Source organism: Chionomys nivalis, chromosome 18 (assembly GCF_950005125.1).
Source record: "Chionomys nivalis chromosome 18, mChiNiv1.1, whole genome shotgun sequence".
Lineage (NCBI taxonomy): Eukaryota > Metazoa > Chordata > Mammalia > Rodentia > Cricetidae > Chionomys > Chionomys nivalis.
Window position 1 is genome coordinate 5642198 of NC_080103.1, and position 25532 is coordinate 5667729.

The following is a 25532-nucleotide window of genomic DNA, read 5'->3' on the forward strand; positions in this document are numbered from 1 at the left end:
GTCACACTGGGTGGATCCAGGGGCACGTTAGATTGCCAGGCTGAGGGTGCCTGGCGTCCTGGCCTACTCGGTCTGAAGTCATGGCCTACAGTGCTTGGTTGGGCTGATACTCACCGGAGAAAGCAGTTAACGATGAGGCTAGGAGGATGCTCTCAAAGGAAAAGAAACCAAAGAAGATTAAAACGAATAATCCTTGAGAACATGGTGAATGCCTGCAATCCCAGCTACTCAGAGGCTGAGAAGGAAGAAGACACCTCAAGACGGACCTGGGCTTATCTGGGCCACTTGGTGAGATTCTATCCATCTCAAAATGAAAAGGTTTTAAAACTGAAAAGGAAGGTTGGAGGCTGTGGGTGTAGCTCAGGTGACAGTCTTGCCTAACATGTGCCAAATCATGTGCCAAATCACCACACGAACATCCTAGTGGTGCAGCCTGGGATCTGAGCACTGGGGCAGCAGAGGCCGGACAATTCCCGATCACCTGTAGCTACGCTGGAGGCCAGCCTAGGGACGGGCAGCACTGCTGTTGTTTCTTTAAGGTGGTGGTTAATACAGAAACTCCTAACTAGTCAAAGTACCAAGGGGAAGTGACAGACGATCACCTCCCTCTAAGCCTCAGGGAATATGGAGGATGAGTGGGCAGGGAGAATCAAGAGCCAGGGGCTGGAGAGATGGCTCGGTGGTTCTTAGCACCCCCATGGGGAGGCTCACATCCACGTGTAAGATCCCCATAAGACGCAACACCTGTCCTCCTCAGGCCCTGCACTCATGGGTACGTCACACACACACACAACTTTTAATCTCTTTACCATGCTCAGACCCTAGGTTCAGTCATCCCTGGAACTGGAAATTAGACCTTACAATGCTTCCTAGGCATTTTCCACACACCCTGATCTGCATGTGCGTCTGCTGTGTCTGCCAGGGACGTGGACTAAGTTGGTCTCTGCTTATGACGGCAGTAAGTCAAGGTCCGAAGCATCACGTGGCCACTAGCTGAACACAAAGTCCACGTGCACTGTTTCGGCACTGCCCACAGTCCTGCTGAAAGTCACGAAGCAGTGTGTACAGCTGCCCTCCACACTCAGCCTCCACCCAGACCACCCACAAAATCCCACTGCAGACTTTCTGCCTGGGCGTTTTTTTACCGTCTTATGCAAACATCAAAAAAAAAAAAAAAAAAAAAGAGAGAGACAAATTACCCACATCTCAGAAATTGGACTTTTATAAAAAGGCATTTTTCTTTTATATCCATAAAATGATATAATTTTTGCAATTATAGAAATGTCATAAATTATACAGAATGTTCCTTAATTACAGCTCAATGCACTCAATGCAACATGGTACTTTCCTCCCTCCCTGAAAAAACGAGAGAGAACCAAAAATAATAATATATATAGCTATCTATATATATATATGTATTTATATAATATAGACAAACAAAATACAAAAAAAATTCATTTCCTCTTTGGTATAAAAATCAGACTTTCCCCTTAAGAGACACACAAACAGACATGATACTGGGCTTGTAAACTGTGTGGCCAAAAGGGATTTCCCTGTCAAGCCTTCCCCTTTCTTCTCCCCACCACAACCTCCCTCTAGCTCCTTTGGGCTCCTACAGGGAACATTTAGATTCCTGTATGCCCAGCTCCACACCATTCCTCCCCCTTACTCTGCTGCTAGCAAATAAGGGCTCTTCTGGGAACAGACAAGGTAGCAACTGCTCAAGAAGGGCAGGGTCCTAGGTTCCTGGGACAAAGCAGCAGAGGCCAGCTTCCTTCTCAGTCCTACCTCAGGGTAGGAAGAAACAGCACCAGAGAGGAGAGGAGAAGAGAGCAAAGGAAGGAGGGAGGGAAGTGGGAAGTGGCTAAGGAACTGGGGACTCGACCTGGACTCTGAGGACACTTCCCCCCCCCCCAACAGGGTTTAGGTAATCCAAGAACTCACAAGTGCCCTGGGGAGGCAGGAGCCAGGACAACTCTTCCTTCCATTCTCCCAACACCCCCTGCCTGACAGTTCTTCCCTACCTGGTAGCTCCTGTACCCATAAGGACAACAGTACCCTAAAGGTGACCCATGAGATGCAGCCCCTCCCAAGCCACTCCACCAGGTAGGGAATCCCAGTGTGCGCCCGTCTCCTCTTCCCAGAAGAGTTGAGACACTAACCATAACATAAAGTCACATGAAGGCCTCCTCCACTTACCAAATAAAAAAGACAAAGTCAAACAACACAAACACAAACCAAGAGGACACACGATGATGTGAGGGGCTTGGAGGCCCCAGCAGGTCTCTGGCTTCCCGGCATGATACATTCTTGTGTAATTCAGGAACAGGGCACTAGGGCCCCTCTGGGGAGTAGGAGTAAAAAAATATGGAGATTATAGTCTCCCTGTGGACTCCAAGCAGGACAGGGGTAGACCCAATCTCAGTTTTCATGGTTTTTGGTTCCACGGCTGGTCCCTCATTGTGGCCCCTGTCCAAGGCCCAAAGTCCTGGTCTGCCCCTGGGGCCCACTCCCTCTCCTTCCATAAACTGCTGAGATCTGCAGGGCAGTCCACCAGGCAGAGGAGGCAGGCTGCTGGGAGGGAGGACCAGCAGTTTCCCCGACGCTGGCCCGCGAGCTCTGGTTCCGGGCACAAGGGGTCCCAGTCCAGGTCTTTAGCCCTTGAGGGGCTTCTCAGCCCCTGCACTGGGGCTGTTGGCACCATCACTCTTCTTCCTGCGCAGGCTCTCGATCCAGCTGGAGCTGGAGCGTGTGCTAAAGCTGGAGAGGGCCAGCGAGCTGAGCCGCATGTTCTTGCCAGACATAATGAGCTCCCCAAAACCTTCCTGGTGTGAGAAGGCATAGCCGGAGCGCCGGGAGCCCGTGCGGCCCACTCGCCGCATGCAGCGGTGCTGAGCCTTCTGTTTCTTCCTTACCAGCTGTGTGTAGCGGACCTGAGGAGGGCACCGGGAAGGGGAATCCTTCAGTGTCTGCTCACAACAGCAGGCAGCGCCATGTACAGGGACCCAGAGTACCATGGCGGGTCATCACAGGAACTTCCGTAGCTATGTGCAGCATGAGCCCCCAGCGTCCCGCAGCCCAGACACAGCTCTAGAGCACCCAAGCAGGGGAGGCTTTTATGTCACGCTGCAGCTGCCCCCCAAGTCTACGGCCAGCTTTGCCAGGCTTCTCACCGTGTCGGAGAGATCAGGCTTCAGGCTAAGCCTGAGGAAACGGAAGGCAACCACAGGCATGATGCAGACAGCCGTGGTGAGCACGATGGTGAGCCACACGGTGGGCTGGGCCAGGGTGTTCTGGGCATTCCCTGGGGGACAGGAGTCACGAAGTTGACAGAGGAGATCTTCTCACTTCCCCCATTGCTATTTCTGATGGTTCCATGTCCTCAACCTCAAAGCCCAAGCCACCTTTGACTTCTCCTTTCTTTCTGGGCTTATCTCTACGTCTGTCTCTGGTCTCTAGCTCTCCCCAAATACCAGCCCTGTTTCCTCAACCACCTCAGTGAAGCTATCTCTAGGCTAATAGGGCATAAGTAATAGACAGTCTCCTCCTCCACCCCAAATCTGTTCTGTGCTTTTTCCAGCTAGGTAAGCACTGCCACCCACCTGGGCTGAAACCACACCACCCAGCTCACGCCTCTCTGGCTCTCACACTCACAATCTAACCTGCTGGCTTCATTTTCTAGATATCCAAAGACTCCCACAATCACTGAATTCCAGGATCCCACCTGTCCTACTGAGATTGCTGGTGGAGGGCCTAACTGATCTGTTTCTCCTGTGTGCCTGCCTCTACTTTATTATCCGAATACGGTAAGGCAGTGACTCTAAAAACAAGCCTTGGCCTGCGTAGTTCCTGCTCAAACCCTCCGACGGAACAAGGCCTTTGTGCACTTTAGGCAAGCATTCTGTTGAGTTCTATCCTCAAACCTAGACGCCTCTTTTCTATACACACACACACCCTTTTCCTTTTAGAGACAGGACTTTGTGTAGTTCAGGCTATTCTTGTTATGCAGTATAGAAAAGGGCCTTGAACTCCTGGCCCTCTGACCTCCACCTCTTGGGCTGGAACTGGAGGCCTGTGCTAGCCTACATATTTCCTAAAGGGATCTTTTGGAAAGATCAAAACAAATAACAAAAAGAAAGTGACCTTTGCCACCGTGGTCTCCTCGCTCTAAGGAAATGAAGACTCAGGCAAGGCAGTGCAAGGCACACTTGGAGCCTGCCATTCAGGGGCCTTTCCTTCTCCTTCTGCTTCCCTAGGCTTCTTGCCCCACCCTAGGTCAAGGACCCTGAGCTCCCAGCTCACTAGCAGCAGTTTCCTCTACAGGGCTCTGCCTGGCCACCCCCACTGGCTCCCACTCTCTAACCATGAAGCCCGCCACACCTTCCTTAGAGGTCATAGTCAGGCAAGGGCTGCTCAGCACTCTCACGGACGTAGACGCTCCTTGGTAGCAGGGCCTGGGTCAATCACCCTTGGTAATACATTGTACCTTGCAAGATACCTGGCACTGAAGTATGGCAAGTGCTGTCTACCCTGCTGCTCCCAGAACTGACTGAAGAGGATGCTCAGGTACTCACCCACGAACCGGAACTGGTTCGGAAACATGTCAAAGAGCCCATCGCTGTGCATGGCGAAGAGGATGGCAAAGTAAACAGCGAGGCTGCCCCAGATGAAGAAGTGGTTGATGGCTGTCCAGTAGCCCGTGTCCAGCCCGATCTGCGGAAAGGAGCAGCGCAGGTAGGAGGACCCCCAACCCTACCCGTCAGAAACAGAGACGGAGTGCTGAGGGATGGCCTCATACCTGCACACTGACCACAATGACCAGTGATGTGGCCACAGTGACCGCAAAAGACTGGTAGTCTGCCAGCTGGGTGCCATCGTCCCGTGTGGCCTCCGCAAACACCCCGTAGGGGATGAAGAACATGAGCACAGAGGTGTAGATGCCCTGGGCGATGCAGATGAAGAACTCTCGCTTGTTGAACAGGAGATTCAACTGGCCTGGCTCGTACAGCTTCGGGTACTCCATGCTTCGCTGCTCAGGGACATCCTGTGAGGGATGCCACAGTGATGTTCTCCAGTCAAGGACAGATGCTAGCCCTGGCTTCCTAGTCTCTTAGATAACAGATTCAGGCTCAAGCCAGATTCTCCCTATCAGTGTTCAGCAACCCAGGAGAATTACAGGTTCTAGCCACAACTGAAAGAATAAAGAATCCAACACCCTCCCCAAGTGGAAGTGTGCACTGGCCGTGGGCCATTGTCCCACACCTGCTATGTCAGACAACCTCCCCTCCAGTCTGAATAGTGACGCCCCCATACCTGGTCAAAGACCCCCATGGCCAGCACTGGGAGTGACGTGTACACAATGTTGTACAGGGTGATGAAATACTGGTCATACACAGTCTGGAAGAGACAAGGGCAAGACAGTGGGCAACCAACCTCCTCTAGGAATCGGGCACAGAAACACAGCTCCACACCATCAAGCAGCCCTAACAACTTCCCCAGGTCCTAAGATCTTGACTCTCCCAATGAACATTGTCTTCTTAGGTTAACTATTTAAGACAGGGTTCACCTTGACATTGAACTCACTATGTAGCCAAAAATGACTTCAAACTTTCAATCCTTCTGTCTCCACCTACTGAGTGTTTGGATTGTAAGTGTGCACACCATGCCCAGATTCAGAATTCAAGATCAACCAGTGCTACATAGTAAATAAGAGGGTCACCCTGTGTTACATGAAACCATGGCCCCCCAAAAAAAAGGAAAGAAGGAAAAGAAAAACAAACATTTATTGACTGTATGTACTAACCATGAGGTCAGTTAACAGGAGAGATGTAGTATCTGCTCCTAGGAGTTTATTTATCATGTGTGTAAGAGAGATGTAAGTGTGCCTGTCTGGGAACATGTGTGCCACGGTGAGCCTGAAGATCAGAGAACAACCATGTGTCTCGGTCCTCAGCTTTCTGGCTTGTTTGAGACACAGTCTCTGCCACTGTGCAAGCCAAGTTAGCTGGCCCACAAGCTTCTAGAGATCCCATCACCTCCAGCTCCCACGTCCTATAGGCACAGTGACCTACGCTGCGGCTTCTACAGAGATTCTGGGGATCCGAACTCAAGCCTTCAAGACGGCACAAGCACTGGCCTCTCCCCAGCCTAGATATGCAGCAGAGAGTTCTAGAAACACTTTCTACCTGAGCTGAGAAGCCACAGAAGAAGCCAAACCAGAAGTGGACCATGGTGAATGCAAAATTCTTGTAGAAGAAATAGCAGAGGAATTTGCACATGCGCAAGTAGGACCAGCGCCATGCACCAGCAGGAGGCGCTGCAGGAACTTGAACTGGGAAAATGAATAATCTGAAGCCAGGACGGCCTGGATCCCTTCCTGCCCGCTGATGCCCACACCAATGTGAGCAGCTGCAGAGACAAAGATGACATGAAGAATGACCATAAACTTCAGACCCCACTAGTTACAGACCCCACCCCTCAGTCCTCCCTCCTAGCTATAGTAGCCCTGCCCCTCACTGCCCCCAACTCTTCCTAAGGACACTGCAGCCCTCCTGCCCAGCCTGCACACCGCACAGCCCACACTCACTTTTAATCATGCTGACATCATTGGCCCCGTCCCCAATGGCAAGTGTCACAGCCTTCTTGTACTTCTTAACCAGCTCCACCACCTGTGCCTTCTGCAAGGGTGTCACCCGGCAGCAGATGACCGCTTTGCAGGCACATGCTGTTTCCAGAAATTCTAGCTCCATGTCAGCCTCCAAGGCGTGGGCCTGAAACACGGGGGATACCTCAGCTCTTCTGGTCACTGATGATTCCACCCCCACCCCTCAAGTCAAGGGAAGCTGTGAGCAAGATAAGACTGCAAGACCATACTGAGAGAGGGCATAGCCAGTGTCGTCCTCTCTGAAGAGGGAACAGAGGAGTTGTGGGCAAGCAGTCAACAAGGTCTGAGCATTCTCCTGTCTGACAGCCTGCTCCAAGCTAGAGATGGAAGTCTTACCAGGCTGTGCCCATTGATGACCAGGGCATACTCCCCAGCAACAGCCTCCAGGACAGAAGTGAGCTTTGAAGAAGAGAGTTTCCCCTGGTAGGTGAAGCCATTGCCCACAGTGTGGGATGAGTCCACCATCTTCTCCCGGGCTTTCCTGTGAAGGCAGGGATGAAACTGTGGGGGCTCCACGACAGTGGCAGAGAGGAAACTAAAGCCTGCCAGTCCCCGGGCACGTTCAGGGCATCTGTGTTCCCAGCCCTGTGTTTACCTGAGTTCCTCTCGCACCTCCAGAACAGTGTGGCCCGTGACTATGAACACCTCTGTCATGTCATCAGTCAGCATCTTACATGAGTAGCCAATGTTCACAGCTGTCTCTGCCGAGAAAAAAACAAAGGTGCGCGGTCAGGTGACTACCAGGGACCGCATGCTTTCCACCTGGGGGCCCAGCTCCACACAAGGGCACGACAGCACCACTGTGCCCATCTGCTACCAATTCTCACCTTGCTTATCTCCAGTGAGCACCCAAATCTTAATGTTGGCCAGAGTCAGGAGGGCAATCGTCTCTGGAACTCCCTGCTGAAGCTTGTCTTCAATGGCCGTGGCACCCAGCAGCTGAAAATACCACAAGGGCACCTGAAGAGAGCTGTGCTCCACATTGTCTTGCATCACCCTGCCTGTCCTGTTCATACCATCAGGTCACTCTCAACCTCTTCATAGACGCTGGCCAGCCTGTCCTCTCGGCTGTCATGGGCCAGGGTGGCCTGGAGGCGTCTCCTGGCCCACCCCTCATAGTATTCTTCATCCAGGTCTTTGTAGGCCAGCAGCAGCGTCCTCAGTCCGTCCCCTGCATATTCCTAGACCAAGAGTTGGGGGAATCAAATGAAAGGAATTCTAGAAAACACAGCAAAAGAACTGCAACTCAAACCTCAACAGACAGCTTAGATATCTTCAGTTGGATTTTAGACAATGTTTAACATGACTTTGTTATTTGTGTGCATGTGCAGAGGTCAAGGAAGGGAGCCATCTCCTCCCACCATATGGGTTCTGGGACCAGACTTGTGTCTAGGGTTGGCCACAAATGCCTCAATCTCATGAGCCATTTTAATGATCTTCCTGGTTGGTTTGTTAAGACAAAGTCTCATGTAAGTCAGGCTAGCCCCAAACTCCTCGTCCTGATTCTATGTGCCAAATACTGGAATCATAGGCATGATGCAATACCAGGCCTGGCTGATATTCCAGGATAGCCAGGACTGTTACACAGAGAAACCCTGTCTCAAAACAAACAAAAAGGAGGAGGAGGAGGAGAAAGAAAGGGAGGAGGAGGAAAAGGAAAGGAGAAAGAAAGAAGGAAGAAAGGAAGGAAGGACACACAAACGAACATTGTGGGCTGCTGAGATGGCTCAGCAAATAAGGGTGCTTGCTATCAAGCTTGAAGATATGAGCTTAATCCCCAGAGTCCACATGGTAAAAAGAACCAATTCCTTCCAGTTGTTCTTTGACCTCCACATGTACACTGTGACATGAGCACATACAACAACTACAAAATATATACATATATGCACTAAACACGTGTGTGTATGTATACACACACACACACACACACATATTTTTTTAAAAAAGGACAACAAACTATCTATCTGGGGTTGGCTAGATAGTTAAGCAGTTAAGAGCACTTGCTGCTCTTCCAGAGGACCTGGGTTCAATTCCCAGCCCCCACATGGCAGCCTACAACTGTCTGTAACTCCAGTTCTGGGGGATCCAACACCTCACACAGATAGGAATACACACACACACACAAAAAAAAAAAAAACACCACAGCATATAAAATAAAAATAAATAAATCATTTTAAATAAATAAGGAGAGCATGCCCTGGCCACCTCCCAGTGCTGAGAACTGAGGAAGCGCAGGCTATCACACCTACATTCAGGTGGTCAGTGGTGCTGCTGAGCAGCTCCTGCGAGCAGGGGTGGAGTCTGTCTAGCAGGATTGTGTCAGCCCCTTTGCAGTAGAGTCGAATCTTACCCTCTGGATTTCGCACTGTGAAACACAAGGGAGAAGAGTGCCAAAAATTCAGACAAAATCCAAACTAAATGTATCATCACGAGCCCTCCAGCGCCTTCCCCACCCAGGCCTGCCTGCTGCCCCAAGTCTCCTCAGCTCCCTAGTACTGGCCTCACCTATGACTGACATCCGCTTGCGAATGTTGTTGAAGTCCAGTATGGCCAGAAGTTGGTAGGTGATGGCTGTACCAAGCTCATGGACAGTGATTGTTTTAGGGGTACGGGAACGGAACACAAAACCAAAGTTCCTGGCTGCGGTGACCAGAGCCCCCTCATCCGGGGACTGAGCTTTGTAGTACAGCTCTCCTGGTGGGGAAAAGGAGCATGTGCAGAAAGTGGCCATGGTCCCAACCACCTACCTTGCCCAGGAAGCCCACAGAGCAGCACGGCAGAGCAGCAGCCCAGGAGCATGAATGGGCTGTGCCCGAGGCTGAGCCGTCCCTCAGCTCACCTTCGTCCTTTTCTTCTGACATGACGGTGTGACACAGGGAAAGGAGACGGAAGAACTCATGTGTGTGGGGGTCCCCCATTTTGACAGCCTCCAAGAGGCTTGGGTCCCAAAACAAGAATGTCTTGTCAGCCAGAGGATTAAAGGAGAAGTCAACAGGCGCTGGTCTCTGGAACAGGCAGGAAGCCTGGTGAGCTGCCAGGCGACCCCCAGGGAAGTCACTGTCCTACCTACCCACCTCTCAGCCAAAGAGCCAAGATCCCGGCTGCCTTGGGCCTCCAAAGTCTAGCTGGCCTTTACTTTTATTTTTCCCTTTTCTGTGAAACAGGGTCTCATTATGGAGCCTGGGATGGCCTGGAATTCTCTATACAAGCCAGGCTGGCTTCAAACTTGTGATCCTCCTACTCAGCCTCGCGAGTGCTGAGATTATGGGTGTGCACCATGCCTCATCTAGCAATTCCCACACTGCTTCCAGTTTTCCTCTAAACATCTGCTTCCCCAGTGTCTTCCATTTCCTGTCCAGAGAGCACACTGCTCCCATCTATGCCTGTTATTGCTAGCCAGATGCCCAGACTGTATCTAACTGGCTGAAAGAATATTCAGAGACTGGATCTTACCTCTCCCAGTTCAGCTTTGTGTCCCAAGACATCAAACACGTCACCTGCACATGCCCAAAAGAAGGAAAAGCACATCAGCACTGGACGGCTCCAGAGCAGCATGGGGAAGCCTCGAGTGCAGATCCCATGGTCTGTAGGACCCTCAGGCCTACTCATCCTGTAGATGCCACGGCCCGCATCCTGCAGTTCCCAGGATCCCAGAATCCAGGAACCTGGCCACAAGGGTCGTAGGGCCCCCTGCTCACCATGCTCATCCCAACCACCTCTCAGTAGCTCTCCCCACAAAGGCAGCTCCAACTCTCAACTCTCTACCTGACCCTACAACACTCCAGGTCTATTGAGGTGCCTGGCACCTTCCAATCCCAGAAAGCAGATAAAGCCTTATACCCTAGCAACAAGGTCTAGGTTAATACAAAAACCAGCTACTGCAGGGTCTCACACCTGCAAACACCCTGCCCCCCACCATTCCATCAGCTCAGCCTCAAGGCCACTATGACAGGCCCATACCAGGAGGACTGCAGTTACAGTCCAGAGATTCACAAGGGCCCCTTGAAGCAACAGTGGAGTCTGTATTCCTTTGGGCAGCCAAGGTAGGTCCACCCTGGCCAGAATGCCCAGCGGCCAGTGTCTTGGGGCTCATTTCAAATAACCAAGGCATTCCCCTGGTGCAAGCCCCAAGATTAGTACAAGGGCTCAAGGGAGGGCAAGAAAGGGATTCTCAGTATAATCCGGGCACAGGGTACAGGTACACCCTTTCAAGGTCCCTCGTTCCCAACACCAAAGACGTCAAACCCAGTGTCAGGAGTGATGGTGCCGCTTTACCATAGCTGTGGCCATTGATGGAGCACTTGTTGAACACCATGATGTTCTGGGTGAGGGTGCCCGTCTTATCAGAGAAGATGTACTCCACCTGGCCCAGCTCTTCATTCAGAGTGGTGGTACGGGCCTCTGCAGGCGTCCGCTTCTTCATGCAGAACATCTTCTTGTCCCAGTTGATGAAGTAGCTGTGGCCCAAACGAATGACTTCCACACTGCATAGGGGACAGGAGGTGAGGCCTGGGAAGCAGGAAGGGAAGGAAATACCCCACTCACTGGGCCTTAGCTGCAGGTGCTGGCCTGGGAGGAAAAGGAATGAAGAAGATACCCGGGCAGGGAACCTGGATGGGAGGGGTAGGGAAGCCTGCAGGTGGAACTGACCATGGACCACTGACAAAGGAAATTTCCAACCCGACCCTCCTGATGCTCTCCACACAGAAAGGGGCACAGGCTCCGGGCAGGCAGGACAGACAGCACAGGCAGAGAAGGAAGAGGGACCGGACACAGGGTACTTGGCCAGTTCTTACCTCAGAACTAAACACAGAAACCATGCAGAGAAAAATAAGAGAAAGTGCAAGAGGGAAGGGAGAGAGAAGAGAGAGAGCGTGAGGGTGCTGTGCACGCACAGGACCAGAGGCTCCCAGTCCCGTCATCCCTCACTGCCCAGCACAAGCAGGGCTCCACTGTCGCGCTGCAGAGCAGAATCTAGAAACGTGGGCAGTGATGGCACGTCACAAGCGCGAGGGACTTTCAGCTAATCATTACTTTTATGATCCGGGCTGTTCACATTCCCAGAAAAGAGCCCTGTGTTTGGTCCCAGGTGGCCAACAGTGGGCCACACATCTGGAACTTTCCTTCAACGTGACTGAGGCTCCTATCAGGATCCTGCTACTGGGCAGAAAAGTGAGATAAGTAGGAATGTGGTCAAGGCTATCCCAGGCAGCTACCAAAAACAGGCTCAGCACAGCACAAAGTGGGAAAACAAAATGAGGGCCTAAGCAAAACATCTAAATATCAGCAAAGAAGTAAAGTGATCAAGACGGCGTTAGGGAAATAACCAATACTTGCAAAGGGATTTGGTGCTGTTGTGGTTGGTTTTGTTTTTTATATTTTTGGGGGGGTGGGGTGTGCAATGGAGTGGGGGCGTTCTGAAGCCAAGGCTGACCGCAAACTTGTGGTGGTCTTCCTGCTTCAGCTTTCCCATGTGCTGTGAATGAGGCACGAGGCGCCAGGCCAGACTGACACAGTAACCTAACCTTTTATATCTATTTTCCAATCCAGTGTCTTCTACCAAAACACCCTTATGAAAAAAGAGACACAGGTACCACGTGGGAAAGGAAAACAGACAGCAAGTGAGGCCCTAGGGGACTGGGAGAGCCTGAGGTCCCGTGGCTAAGTAGGCAGCGGTCAACCTAGACTCTCAGATGCCCTGCATCTTCTCACAGTTGGCATCACTAGGATTTGGGTTGGGGAGCAGAGCTGAGAAGTGTGGGCATTTTTGTTAAGTGAAATGAAAGCTAGGAAGAATTCTGAGCAACTGGATAAACACCTCCTTAAAAACGCATAGGCCAAGCCTGGTGTGGCATACAGACCCGCGCCCCCAGCACTAGAGAGGCTGAGGCAGAAGGACTGCCAGCTGTAAACGGGCAGGGGATACATAGTGACTGATTTGAATACAAAAGATCACAGGCTCCCTTATCACAAATGCAAGGCCCTGTAGGAGAGATTCCTCTTCAGCCGCCACCACCCTCTCCTTCCTCTGTCCTCACTGGCCTCTGTCTAACACTCTCCTTCCTTTCCACGTCCTACTCCTGCTGCTCACCACAGCCAGCCAGCGACTGCTACGGCACTCCTGAAGACTTCCATCACAGCCTTCAGGTTTCCAAAACCCATTCCTAAAGGTCCCCAGACAAAGGTTGAAGACCCTCACCAATCAATCCAGTCGAAACTTGTTTCCAGACCCCTCCCCTACAGCTCCTAACTGCTCCTAACATCCCAGCTTCTCAGATATATACCCTTGTTTCCAGACCCCTCCCCTACAGCTCCTAACACCCCAGCTTCTCGGCTGTATACCCTCGTTTCCAGCCTCTTCCCTACAGCTCCCAACTGCTCCTAACACCCCAGATTCTCATTTGTACACCCTCGTTTCTAGCCTCTTCCCTTCTGCTCCCCAGCCTCCACCCACCCAACCCTCCCACAGTCATCTCCGTGTCTGAGATGTATGCCTGACTGCTCAGAGCTATGTCTCCCTGCCCTCAAGAACTGGTGCCTGCAGCTACCTCAGGTTCTAATCCCGGGTGAGCCAACCTGCTACTCTGAGGGCAGAGAAGACCCACCCAGCTTAGCAGCCCCAGCGACCCACAGAGGACTCATAGGAGAACAGCTTCTATTCTGTGACATGTTTAGGACTTTCCTCCTCTATCATATTTAAGTATACAAGGGAAGGAGATCAATTTTTTTGTTCATCTTTGTGCTTATTTCCCAGAATAGGCATGCAATAGCATGTAGTGCTGAATAAATCAATATAATTTCTACCCCCACTATAATCCAAAGCCAGGAAACTTTGAGAAAAAAATAAACAGGTAACATTAAATGGCCACAGTATAGAAAGGACCCCATATTCCTTGTCAAGGATTTGACCTTCCTGGAGAAGTTGGCAAGGAAGCCCCTGAGCTCCTGGAGAGAGCCACAGGCAGAGAACACACACCTGACATACAGAGAGACAGAGAGCCACGGGCAGAGAACACATACCTGACAGGGAGACGGGAGAGCCACGGGCAGAGAACACACACCTAACAGACAGAGAGACAGAGAGCCACGGGCAGAGAACACACACCTGACAGAGAGACGGAGAGCCACGGGCAGAGAACACACATCTGACAGAGAGACGGAGAGCCACGGGCAAAGAACACACACCTGACAGACAGAGAGACAGAGAGCCACGGGCAGAGAACACACACCTGACAGACAGAGAGACGGAGAGCCACGGGCAGAGAACACACACCTGACATAGAGTGAGATGGGCACAACGGTGTTGAGGATGATGATGTAGGACCAGAAGGAGAGGAAGCCAGAGAAGAAGGCACTGTCCACCGCCTCATCCCAGGGCAGGTAGACCTGGAAACGTGTCCCAACTTCGTGCTCCCAGATGGCATTGCCGATGGCCAGGATCACTCCCATGCAGACCAGGAACCCAAAAATCTGAGAAGGAATTAAAAGCACAGATAAGGCCAGGACTGAGAACTGGGGTAGCTACTTCTGACACAATTAAAAATCTATTGCCTGTGCTAGCGCACACAAGGCCAACACATACTCTACAGATTTATTGTATAGAATGCCTTTTTCCCTTCTTGGGAATTAAACCCAGAGCCTTGTGCATGCTAGCCAATCTCGTTTTTGCTTTGAGACAAGGCTGGCTTCAAATCGGTGGCAATTTGAGGTCCTCAAATTCTGAGATTTCGGGTGTACGCCAGCAGGCCTGGTTTAGGAAGATCGAGAGTTCAAGGGGAGTCTAGGCTACCGAGCAAGACTTTATCTGAGTGAGACAGAGACAGGGAGGGAACAATGGAGTCCACTGTCTGGTGTCCAACAAGTACTTCCAAAATTGCGCCTATGTTCTGACTCTGAAAAGCAGGGATCATCCAGGTCAGCGGCCACCAGGGGGCGAGAAGAGCCTTTGTAGGAGGAATTAGCCAGACTTCAGCCTGGGTTTCTGGAAACCTTTAAAGCTAAGAGGGGCAACTCAACTGCTGTCCTCAGGTTTCCCAAGATGGCGTTTTGGAAGCAGGCAACTGGAAGGAGAGGCACAAAATGGGGAGGGAAAGCCCAAGAAGTAAACCCAATTCTGTTTTGTTTTTTTTTGTTTTTGTTTTTTTGTTTTTCGAGACAGGGTTTCTCTGTGGCTTTGGAGCTTGTCCTGGAACTAGCTCTTGTAGACCAAGCTGGTCTCGAGCTCACAGAGATCCGCCTGCCTCTGCCTCCCAAGTGCTGGGATTAAAGGCGTGCGCCACCACCGCCTGGCCTGGAAACCCAATTCTGGACAGACAGGAGAGCCCAGGGACTGCCAAAGCAAGCACAGAGACTTCCTCTTGAGAGCCTGCATTCTTAGAAGCCTGCTAACCATCTTCCCCATGGAAGTTTTCTTTTAACTCTGACTCCATCTCCATGAAGGCCTCCTTGTCCCCAGCAAGGGCTAAGAGGTCCCATGCGTATCCAGATGCCATCATAACCAAGCCACAGAGGGTGGCTTAGCTTAGCTCTCTTTAAGTGTTCCTAAGACTTTTAAAACAACATCTTCCAAGTCTGAAAGGCATCTGAAACAAACACCGCCCCTGAGAAGCCAAGCCTGGCTGCTGCCTAGAAAAAACCAAGGGGGCAGAAGGGGCTATGGGGAGAACCTCTGGGAAACTCACCCAGAGGACCAGCGTGTTCATCAGGCGGTCGATACTCGTTCTCTTGAACTTTGTCCTGCCACTGTTCTGCATCAGCTTGGTGTCAGGGCCTTGGAAATAATGGGAAGTCAAATAAACACAGTGGCACGCGGAGCCATCGGAGCAGAAGCACTAGGCGGGAAGGGCCGTACCTCCATAGGAGCGACTCATGTGTGCTACCAGCCACATCCCGAGGGACGCCAGGAGGCTCACCTGCAAAGATGACCAGCCCGAAGCACCACTCGGTGTTTCTCAGCACACAGCCGCGCAGCAGCATATTCTGGTTGCTCAGGGGGAACTTATTTTCCTTCCAGTACAATGTCCCACTGAATTTGTCCAGCTTGTTGTTGGGAGGTTCACAGATTACTTCACCTGGACTCGAGACAAAAGTGCCACTGCTCAGAGTCCAGTCATACGATAAGGGAACAGAAAAGGTAGTGAGGGGCTGGGAGAGGCTTAAAGAACACTTCCTGTTCTTTCAGAGGACCAGAGTGTGTTTCCCAGCATCCTTCGGTACCTCCTATAAATCTAGATCCAGGGGATCTGATACTCCCTCCGGCCTCTTTAGGCATCTGCACACCTGGCACACATGCGCACACATGCGTGCACGTGCGCACACACCCACACACACTCACACACACTCATGAATCTTAAATAATACAATTGTGGTGCACACTTTTAATCCTAGCACTGGGGAGACAGAGGCAGGTGGATCTCTTGGGTTTGAGGATAACTTGATCTACATAGAATTCTAGGCCACAGGGCTCTATACTGAGACCTTCTCACACACAAAAAAACGTTTTAATAGAAAAAGTAGCTGTGTGTGTGTGTGTGTGGCCTCTAAAGACATGAGCTATTGACATACTGCTTGCAGAACTTACTTAACACCACATAAACCGGGTGTGGTAGTGCCTACCTGTAATCCAGAACTCTAGAGGGTGGGAAAGGCAATCAGGAGTTCAAGGTCACCTCCACAACATAGGGAAAAATAATAGGGTGGCATGAACTAACATTAAAAATATACATATTCATGCCAGGGACATAGCTCAGTGGAAGACCATTGCCTAGGTCCTGGGTTCATCCCTAGCAGCACAGAAAAAAAAGTATATACACTTAGATCCAGAAATGTGTGTGTGTGTGTGTGTGTGTGTGTGTGTGTGATGTCGGCATGCGCCACCCACATGCACATGGAGCCAACGTCCATACAGGGTCTCTTCCTCCACCACTCCCACTTTACTCCTTCCTATTACTTATTCATATGTGTGAGCATATGTGTGGACAAGCATGTGTGGACACATATGTACCATGGTGCACATGGGAGGTCAGAGTCCACTGCAGGATTCAGAGCTTTCTTCCCAGCAATTCAACTCAAGTAGGTAAGCCTGGCAGCAAATCACCCACTGAGCCACCTCACCAGCCTCTACCCTGTTTTCTGGGGCAGGGTCTCTCCCTTACTGAACCTGGAGCTCACCGATTGGCCAGCCTAGATGTCACAAACCCTAAGGAGCTCCTGGCGTGGGACTGCAGCTGTGCTGCTACGCCTGGCTTTTATTGTGAGTACTGGGCATCTGAGCTCGGGGCCTCAGGCTTATACAGTAAGGACTCTGACAACTGATGCATTTCCTTGGCTCCCCAAACCACAAAGCTGAGACTATTCCACATACAGAGCAGGTCACAACACTTTGTTCTTATCCTTAAGCATCACTGGAACAAAAGACTAAATGGCCGAACAGTGCCAATCTACGAGCACCACGTCACTAAAGAGGACAGGGCAGATTCCTTATGCGATGGCCAGGCACGGTGGTGCAACAGCTACAGTGCCAGCACCCCGAGGGCAGAGGCAGGCGGATCTCTGAGTTCCAAGTCAGCCTGGTCTACAGAAGGAGGTCCAGGCCAGCCAGGTCTTAGTAAGACTATTATATATCAAACACATGTATTTAACAGGCAAGCAGGCATGTTGTAGAGATTTTAGTAAGACCACAGTTCTTAGGGTTACACATGTAAGTAAACTGTCAGCTAATACGGCTATGAGGAGGCAGAGCTGGAGAGGAGTGAGAACATGGACTTCTCATGCACATCTGCACAGGCTGACTGGTTATAAGAAAAGCACTGTTCTTGGCTGATAAGTAAAAGGAATGTGCTGAATTTCTCTCAGCATGCCATCAGTCATGAAGCTCACTTGAAATAACCATCAGTTCAAAAGTTCAGGGTACTACCTGGCATTCCAGACATGATCTTCTAGAAAACGTCCAGAGACTTGTGCCAACCAGAATCCAGAAGATACAATAATGGACTCCAACCCCAGCCCACCATCTCCTTCCAAAGTTGCTCCAGGACTACTCACCATCAAACTTGGCCAGCTTACTGATGTCCCCCAGCTCTGAAGTGATTGGAATTGCCTGGCGCACTTTCATGTTGGTCTCTCTGGAAGAACAATAAATACCCTTGAGTCCTGGCCTCTCCAGAAGCTGGAATCAATCCGTGGGCACCTGATCCTAAATGTCTTGGCCTAGAAAACTCTGACGTATTCAGAGCCTTTCTTACTCCTCAGTTTTCTGAAAGGTACAGAGCCCTGGCCTGGGAACCGCCTTCAAACAAGGGCTCAAGGAGAAAGGATGCTGACCGCAAGCATGCCACTCACCCGTCCAGTTCTGCCGTCTCTATGTAGCACAGCCCATGGGGCTCGCTGCTGGAAAGGAGGAGGAGGTCCGCCTACACAGAAAGCCTGATGAGAACTCACACGCGCAAACCTCTGCCCTCTGTGGGCTCTTAGCAGCAATCACCCCAGTGTCTCTCATTGTATACAATCCTGTTTGGTCTGAAATTCATTATGCAAACCAGGCTGGCCTTGTCTCTGCCTTTGCCTCTGCCCTGGGATTAAAGGACCATGCCCATTGTGACTGGCATAGAGGTGTATCCTTTTGTTTTTAATTCAAAAAGCATGAAAAACTAATCTGAGCATGTTAACACGGCCCAGAAGCCACCATCTGGAAAATCTCTTTCCATGAGTGTTAAGAAAACCAGCGGGGTGATTGGGGATAAAGGAAGGTGGGATAGGGGAGCAGGGAAACTCATACCTTAGTTAAGGGAGCCACCTAAGGGTTGGCAAGAGACTTGAACTTGGAATGGCTACCAGATGCCCAGGGCAATGTCCCCAGTTAGTTCATTGGGGCACCTGAGGATAGGGAACCTGAAATGAACCTATCCTATAATCATACTGATGAATATCTTGCATATCGCCATAGAACCTTCATCTAGCGATGGATGGAGATAGATACAGAGACCCACACTGGAGCACCGGACTGAGCTCCCAAGGTTATAATGAGGAGCAGAAGGAGAGAGAACATGAACAAGGAAGTCAGGACCATGAGGGGTGCACCCAACCACTGAGACAGTGGGGCCGATTTATTGGGAGCTCACCAAGGCCAGCTGGACTGCTACTGAAAAAACATGGGATAAAACCGGACTCTCTGAATGTGGCGGACAATGAGAGCTGACGAGAGGCCAAGGAGAATGGCACGGGAACTTTCATCTGGCGATGGATCGAGAGAGAGACAGAGACCCAATTTGGAGCAACGGTCTGAGCTCTTAAGGTCCAAATGAGGAGCAGAAGGAGGGAGAACATGAGCAAGGAAATCAGGACCACGAGGCGTGCACCCACCCACTGTGACAGTGGAACTGATCTATTGGGAGCTCTCCAAGGCCAGCTGGACTGGGACTGAATAAGCATGGGATGAAACTGGACTCTCTGAACATGGCGGACAATGAAGGCTGATGAGAAGCCAAGGACAATGGCACTAGGTTTCGATCCTAATACATGAACTGGCTTTGTGGGAGCTTAGCCTGTTTGGATGCTCACCTTCCTGGACCTAGATAGAAGTGGGAGGACCTTGGTCTTCCTGTAGGGCAGGGAATTTGGACTGCTCTTCAGTATCAAGAGGGAGGGGGAATGGACTGGGGGGAGAAGAAGAGGAGTGGGCATAGGGGGAGGGGAGCGGGGGGAGGGGGCAATATGTGGGAGGAGGGGGAGGGAAATGGGAAACGGGGAGCAGTTGGAAATTTTAATTAAAAAAGAATAAAAAAAAAATGAAAAAAAAAAAAAAAAAGAAAACCAGGAAGGAATTGTCCCCTTCAACCAAAGAGTACAAACAACCCTGCAGACTGAAAAGGCACCCGGGCTCTTACCGCCACGAACTGGTTATTCTCTAGCTTGATAATGTCACCAACACAGACATTCATCCATTGCTCCCGCTGGAGGCTACAGCAAAGAGAAGACAGCAGAGGCCATCAGTCACTACCAAGGTTTCCATGGAAACCTCCTTCCTCCCCGGAGCCCTGGGCGCCAACAGCCACTCACACGCCATTGATCAGCACCTGAGAATGCCGGTTATTCACCTGGTTATCACTCTTGTGGCGGAACTAGAAGAGAACTGAGAAAAGTGAGACACCTTCCCTCTCCCCCCACCTGGAACTAGATCAGAGGAGCTCGGAGCATCCTGGGAACTCTCCCTAAAGGCAGCTGGGGTGGGGGTGACAACTCACATAGTCATCAGTGGCGTCTTTAACAGCCGTGATGGTGAGGACGAGAACCAAAGGCACAATGGTGGTGAACCAGGACAGGGAGGAGATCTGGGGGATCAACTGAAAAGAGAGGCGCGCTGTGCTGAAGTCCCTGTCCAGGGGTTCTTCCCCTGATCCCAGCTCTTCTTTGGCTTAACTCAGTTTTGTGAGTGACAGAAGATGTAAGACAGGTCACTTACCTGCAAAATGAGAAGGAACAGGAAGTAGGTGTTGGCAACCTCCTGGAACTGCTCAAAGAGGTTGACAGGCAGGAAGGTGAGGATGTTGTACTTGGAGGTCTTGATGCAGTTACTCTATGGCAGTAGAAGGGGAGAAAATGAGGGTGGCACCCTTCATCCCAACCTAGTCAGGCTGGGGCTGCCTCTTCTTTCTTTGTACTTCCCAAACCTTCTGCACACACTCCCCTGCCAACACCCCAGGTGTGGCACAGGGAAGAGGAGGAGGAAAGGAAAAGTCTCTCCAGGCCAATGTATTTTGCTTCAGCGAGAGCTGGAAACTTTAGCCCAGCAGATGGAAACTGGCCAAAGCCGTTTCCCTGCCTCGCCCAAGTCCCCTTCCCTCGGCTTCAGCTCCCTATACTCTTCTTGCCCAGCTCTAGAAGAGGGAGCACTTACCGCGTACTGGAACTTCTCATTGTATTCTCGGTCATTAGCCCGCGCCCTCCGCTCTTCTTCTGCAACGGAACAAGGCTGCGGTCAGAAGGCGCGAACGATGTCAGGCCGTCTCAACCTTTGTGAGGGTTCCACTGAGAGACGCTTCTCTCCCCAGAATACAGCTTTGGTATCACTAGACTCTTTGCTCTAGTCCACAGTTTGTCAACAGCTGCATGCTGCTCCCCCACTTCCCCTCTAGAGACAAAGTCTCACTGTGGCATGCAGGCTGGCCGCGGTCCTCCTCAGCCTCCTTGTGCTATCATCACAGTGCAGGACAAGTCTCTGTTCCTGCCAACTGCCAAGGCCTTCCACTCAGAGAACTCAGTCGAGTCGTGTGTGTGTGTGTGCCCCCCCACCGCCACGTGCATCCCCAGGTCCCTCTGCTCTTGTTCATAACATATCCATCATCATGGTCAAGGTGTGGGGCTGGGGAAGTTCCCTACCGTGTGGAGACTACTGCAAACCTACTCCTGGCACTATCCTCACCTAAAGCAGGGGAGGAGCACGGTGGGTGGGGCCAAGACAGAGGGTCACAGTGCCCTGGAACTGCTCTGCGGCAGCATCCCAGGCCCACGTGCAGTATCTCTAAAGGAGCCTCTTGTCACATGTCACCGTAAGCAGTTTCTGACTGGTGGACAATGACATCATCCTATTGCCAAGCGCATCTTCAAGTGTGGGGGTGTGTGTGTCAGAGATGTGGGTCATGCAGACTGAGCAGAACAGAGAAGATGAGAGGCAACTGCGATCTTTCTCAACCATTTTCAGATATTTTTCTTAAAAGGAAAGGTCACTGTTACCGACCCTTATTTAGTTACACCTAACCGAAACCCTGAAGACCCAGGCTGCGGGTGCCAATTTCAGGCCAAGAAATTGATGTCCTATGTGGGGTTCCCTCCTCAGACCTAAAAGGGAGTAGTCAGCCTGCCACCCTGTATCTATCTGACCGAGAATCCAAGGTAATATTCCAGACCTCTTCCCCCAACAAGCACAATGCAACAGCAAACCCCAGGCCACAGAATCACCAGACAAACGAGTCATTTGAAAACCAGAAACTTCTCTCAGAGGGTCCCCTTTCTACTGAGACTCTAATCGCCAAAGGCCATGCAAAGGAAGAAGGAGGATCCCAAAGGGCCAACGGAGGAAGGGAGGCCGAGGACAAGGGAATGCGGAGGTCAGAAGAGGGAAATCACGGATGTGAGAGCTGCCAGACACTGCCTCCCTTTACCTGTCCCCCAAGAGGGCTTCTTCTGACTCCAAGATGGAGGCGCCCCGGTCCGGGCCCACTTCTCAGGCATCTCCTTGGGGACCGTCATGATCCCGTTTTAAGAAGGCGCACTGTCTGTCGTTGGCCTCAGCGGCGCTTATGGGGCATAGGCGGTCCCCCGGGAAGGCGCAAGAGCTGCGGCCACGCAGAGGGGAGCCCCGGCCGCTGGGCGCGCATGCCACCCGCAGCAGCCCAAACCATCCTCGCGGCCACCTGCGCCTGGGACCACCAGCTCTGCAGGAGCTCCACTCCTGAATCCCAGGACAGAGGCGGGAGGTGGAGCTTTGGGTGGCCGGAACGGTGCCCACGCCCCAGGCTCCGCCCCACCTGCTCCCACTGCAGAGCTGAAGTCTGCCAGTGCCGCGTAGGCGAAAGCCAGTGCGCGGCCCCGCCCCCTCCCCCAGCCAATGCGGGCGAGAGAACCGCCTGCGTTGTCCAGGGCAACGGCTTTCATCCCACACCCCCCTCCTTCCGCGGGAAACTGAGGAGGACTCCGGTGGGTAGGCAAAGGAGGCCAGAGCCCAAGAGCCCAGACCAAAGAGTAGAATCTGCAGGTGCTTCTCACTCACGGCTGAGTTCCAGCCAAGGATGAAAGGAGGAATTGGTTTCTCAGGCTACCCCCCCATGCCTGGCAGCCTTAACCGCGCCCCCTTCAGAACCTTACTAGCAATCCCTCTTCCCTTGGCTCCCTAAGTCATAATGACAGCCACTTTGATCATGGTCACAGAGACCCACTCCTTGCTGCTCTTACCTGGGGGGCGCTTTTTTGCACACAGTGCCATCTCACCCAGCAAGGTTCCAGCAATCCCATGGGAGACCCTGCAAGAAAGCAACAGACACGCGTGGTCGAGAATTCTGCATTCCCTTCTGGAATTTATTCTACCTACGGCACTGCCTCCCCCACAGCCTCCAACCCCACTAAAACTCTCCTCTACCTGCTGATACGGATACCTGAGTGTGTGTGTGGGGGGGTGTTCTTCCCTCTGTCCTGGATAACATGAGGAAACTCAGAATTAATAGAAACCAAAACCTACAGAGAGGGGCCTAGAAGAGACCAGATATTGACAAATGCCACGCAGCCCTCAAGGTATCCCCCTCAGGAACAATGGATGTCCCATGTGCCCTCCCGGTTGAGATGAATATGGCCTGTACTAGAAAACAGAATTGTCCCAGCAGGTTGGGTGGAGATAACATGAGCCAGGAAACACCTGGCAGAGCATCAGGAAACAGGGTGGGCACGTCCCACCCTTCTAGAAAGTTCATAATTTCCCCGCCCCCACTCTCATTACTGGGACTCCCATTATCACCTCCTCCCCAGAGGGGTTTGTATCAGAGGCATGGCCACCACTTCCTGCAGACAGTCCCCAAACCACTTCCTAGCGATCGGGGCCATCAGAGAGGTCTTCCCAAGCCTGCTGAAGAGTCCGCTCTCTCTCCCACCCCAGGTCTAGGCCAGCCAGTGTGACACTAGACACAGGCTCAGGAGGCCTCTGCTTCCTTCCACCCTTTCATGAACTTTCTCCTAAAAAGGTGCAAGTCCTGGCCAAGGAAACCCTTCCTTTAGATGGAAAACCTTCCCCTCCTTTCAGCCCCAAGAGCTACTAATTGCCTGTCTACCCAATCTCTATAATTACTGACTCTGGTCCCAGCCCAGTCACCCACACCAATTCTCCCTTCACTAACACACACTCCCTCCTTGACCTCAGAGCAGACAATCCCGAAAGGCGTATGTCCTTTCCACTCCTGACTCTCCACGACCGTGGCAAGCAACGGTGCTGTCCCCTTGGCTCGGGAAGGAAACCTCAATCGCATTTCGGTGATGCCAAGGCCTCTTCCAGGGCCCCAGCCAAGGGTCTCCACCCAATAGAGACATGAGTCATGGGAGGGTGGGGAGCGAAGCCAGAGGTTAAAGGAGAGGATGCAGGGTGGGCATTACTGGCTCCTACCTAGCCCCACCCCGGTGGGAGGCTACCAAGCCTCGTTAGACCTAAGATCTGAGTCTTCCTCCTTTGGAAGAGTTAACAGTAGAACTAGCTGACCATCAAGAGTCAAGACTGGACACGGGTCAGGAAAGTTCTTTTACCTCTAAGACCCTGGGGAGACGGACTGAAAACAAGTTTGGCCTCAATCCTCGAAGGGGACAAACACAGTAACAGAAATCACTGGCAACAGGGTCTCCCTCTCAGGATATCCTGGGTTTTCTAAACCGGGTAGGCCCATCAGCCACGTCGCCTTGCCCCGTCACCCTACCCCAGCCCCCTCTGCAGCCACATCTGGGATAAAAATAGCCAGCCCTGGGAAGGAGGCAACGCTCCACTAAGGAAAAGGGCTCCTCCTCTGAATCTGGCCTCCGTTCCTTCCCAACCAAGAGTCTCTCCCGAGGAAGCTGGCAGGTCGGCGAGGCAGGAGAAAACAAGAACGCCAGGGGCCACTTTCCTTCGCTGCCAAGGACAGTATCCAGAACCCACTGCACAGCTCTGAGCTGCCAACGCGAACACCCCCGGCACCCTTGGTTTTCCTGGGGCACAGAGCCCTCCACCTTCGCGGGACAAATCCGATCGTCCCCAAACTCCCTCTCCGGGCACCTAAAGGCTGGGACCAGGGTAACTCCTCGCACCCCAACTCTCGGCGCGCCCCATCTTCCCAGGCTGCGCACAGCGACCGGCTCTCTCCATCCTGGAGAAGCCTTCTCCCCAGCCGCTCCCCGTGGCCCCGCGGCCCTCCAGGTCCACACCCCCGGCCCGCGGCGGGCGCCTCACCTCAGCGCGCGGCGCTCTGCGCTCCGCCCGGCGGCCCCGTCCAGCCCATGCCGGGGGCTGGGGCGGGGGCGCTCGGCTCCGCTGCCCGCAGGCTCCCGCCCCCCAGCGGCGGCCCGGCTTCTCCCCACCCGGGCCCCGGCCCGCTACTTTGTGTCAGTTTCGGCCGCGGGGCGGAAGTGACGGCGGCGGCCGCGGGCGGGGGGCGGGAGGGGCTTTGGGGAGTGAGGGGCGCGGCGTGCGCCATTTTGGTGCGGAGGGGAGGGTCCCACGCTCCAGCCCCGGACACGCAGGCGTTCGGCGAGGCTGGAGAGCGCCGGGATGCTGTTTCTTTATTTTGGAAGCCTGAGACTGAGAGAATGCTGCTGTCTCAGCCAGAGAACATCTGCGGGGAGGAGCCTGACGCGGGAGAGGCGGTGAAGGAGCCCCTTAGCGCGCTTCCCTCCTCGCCCTGGCTCGTCTCCTGGCCTTTCACCTCCTTAAGTGGCACAGCCCCGCATTGCCTGGGTGTTGCTTTGTGCCTCAGTTTCTCTGCCTGGTTGTCAGTCGCTGGGAAGATGGCTCTGCCCTTACCACGCCCCTTGGGTGATGTGCGCGCGAGCACACCTTTCTAAGAACAGTTTCTCTCTCTCTCTCTCTCTCTCTCTCTCTCTCTCTCTCTCTCTCTCTCTCTCTCTCTCTCTCTCTCTCTCTCACACACACACACACACACACACACACACACACACCTCTAAGCGGTCTTTGGAGTACAGGGGAGGCGCCCTTGTCTGGCCGAGATTGTCTGGACTGGCAGCCAGAAGACAGACAGCTCCGAGGAAGAGCACTTGCCCAGGCCTTGAATTCAATCCGTAGTACCGCAGAACTTTAAGTGGTTTTGGTGTGTTTTGTGTTGTTGTTATTTTGAGACGGGGTCCC

At 52.4% G+C, this 25532-nt stretch overlaps 1 protein-coding gene across 1 annotated transcript; it reads right to left on the reverse strand.

The window, feature by feature from the left end:
• Positions 1–1212: 1212 nt before the first annotated feature.
• On the reverse strand, positions 1213–24783 carry Atp8b2 (ATPase phospholipid transporting 8B2). The gene is given in 29 exon segments (XM_057793248.1): positions 1213–2933; positions 3174–3304; positions 4575–4713; positions 4799–5044; positions 5314–5397; positions 6186–6295; positions 6298–6408; positions 6587–6770; positions 7001–7145; positions 7260–7365; positions 7492–7603; positions 7681–7845; positions 8914–9029; positions 9170–9358; positions 9504–9669; positions 10118–10161; positions 10940–11148; positions 13938–14134; positions 15346–15434; positions 15577–15735; positions 17708–17787; positions 18005–18075; positions 19549–19621; positions 19721–19782; positions 19906–20004; positions 20124–20237; positions 20559–20617; positions 22613–22680; positions 24621–24783. Coding segments are annotated over 28 exon segments (3570 nt in total). The 5' UTR covers positions 22644–22680; positions 24621–24783; the 3' UTR covers positions 1213–2654.
• Positions 24784–25532: the final 749 nt, after the last annotated feature.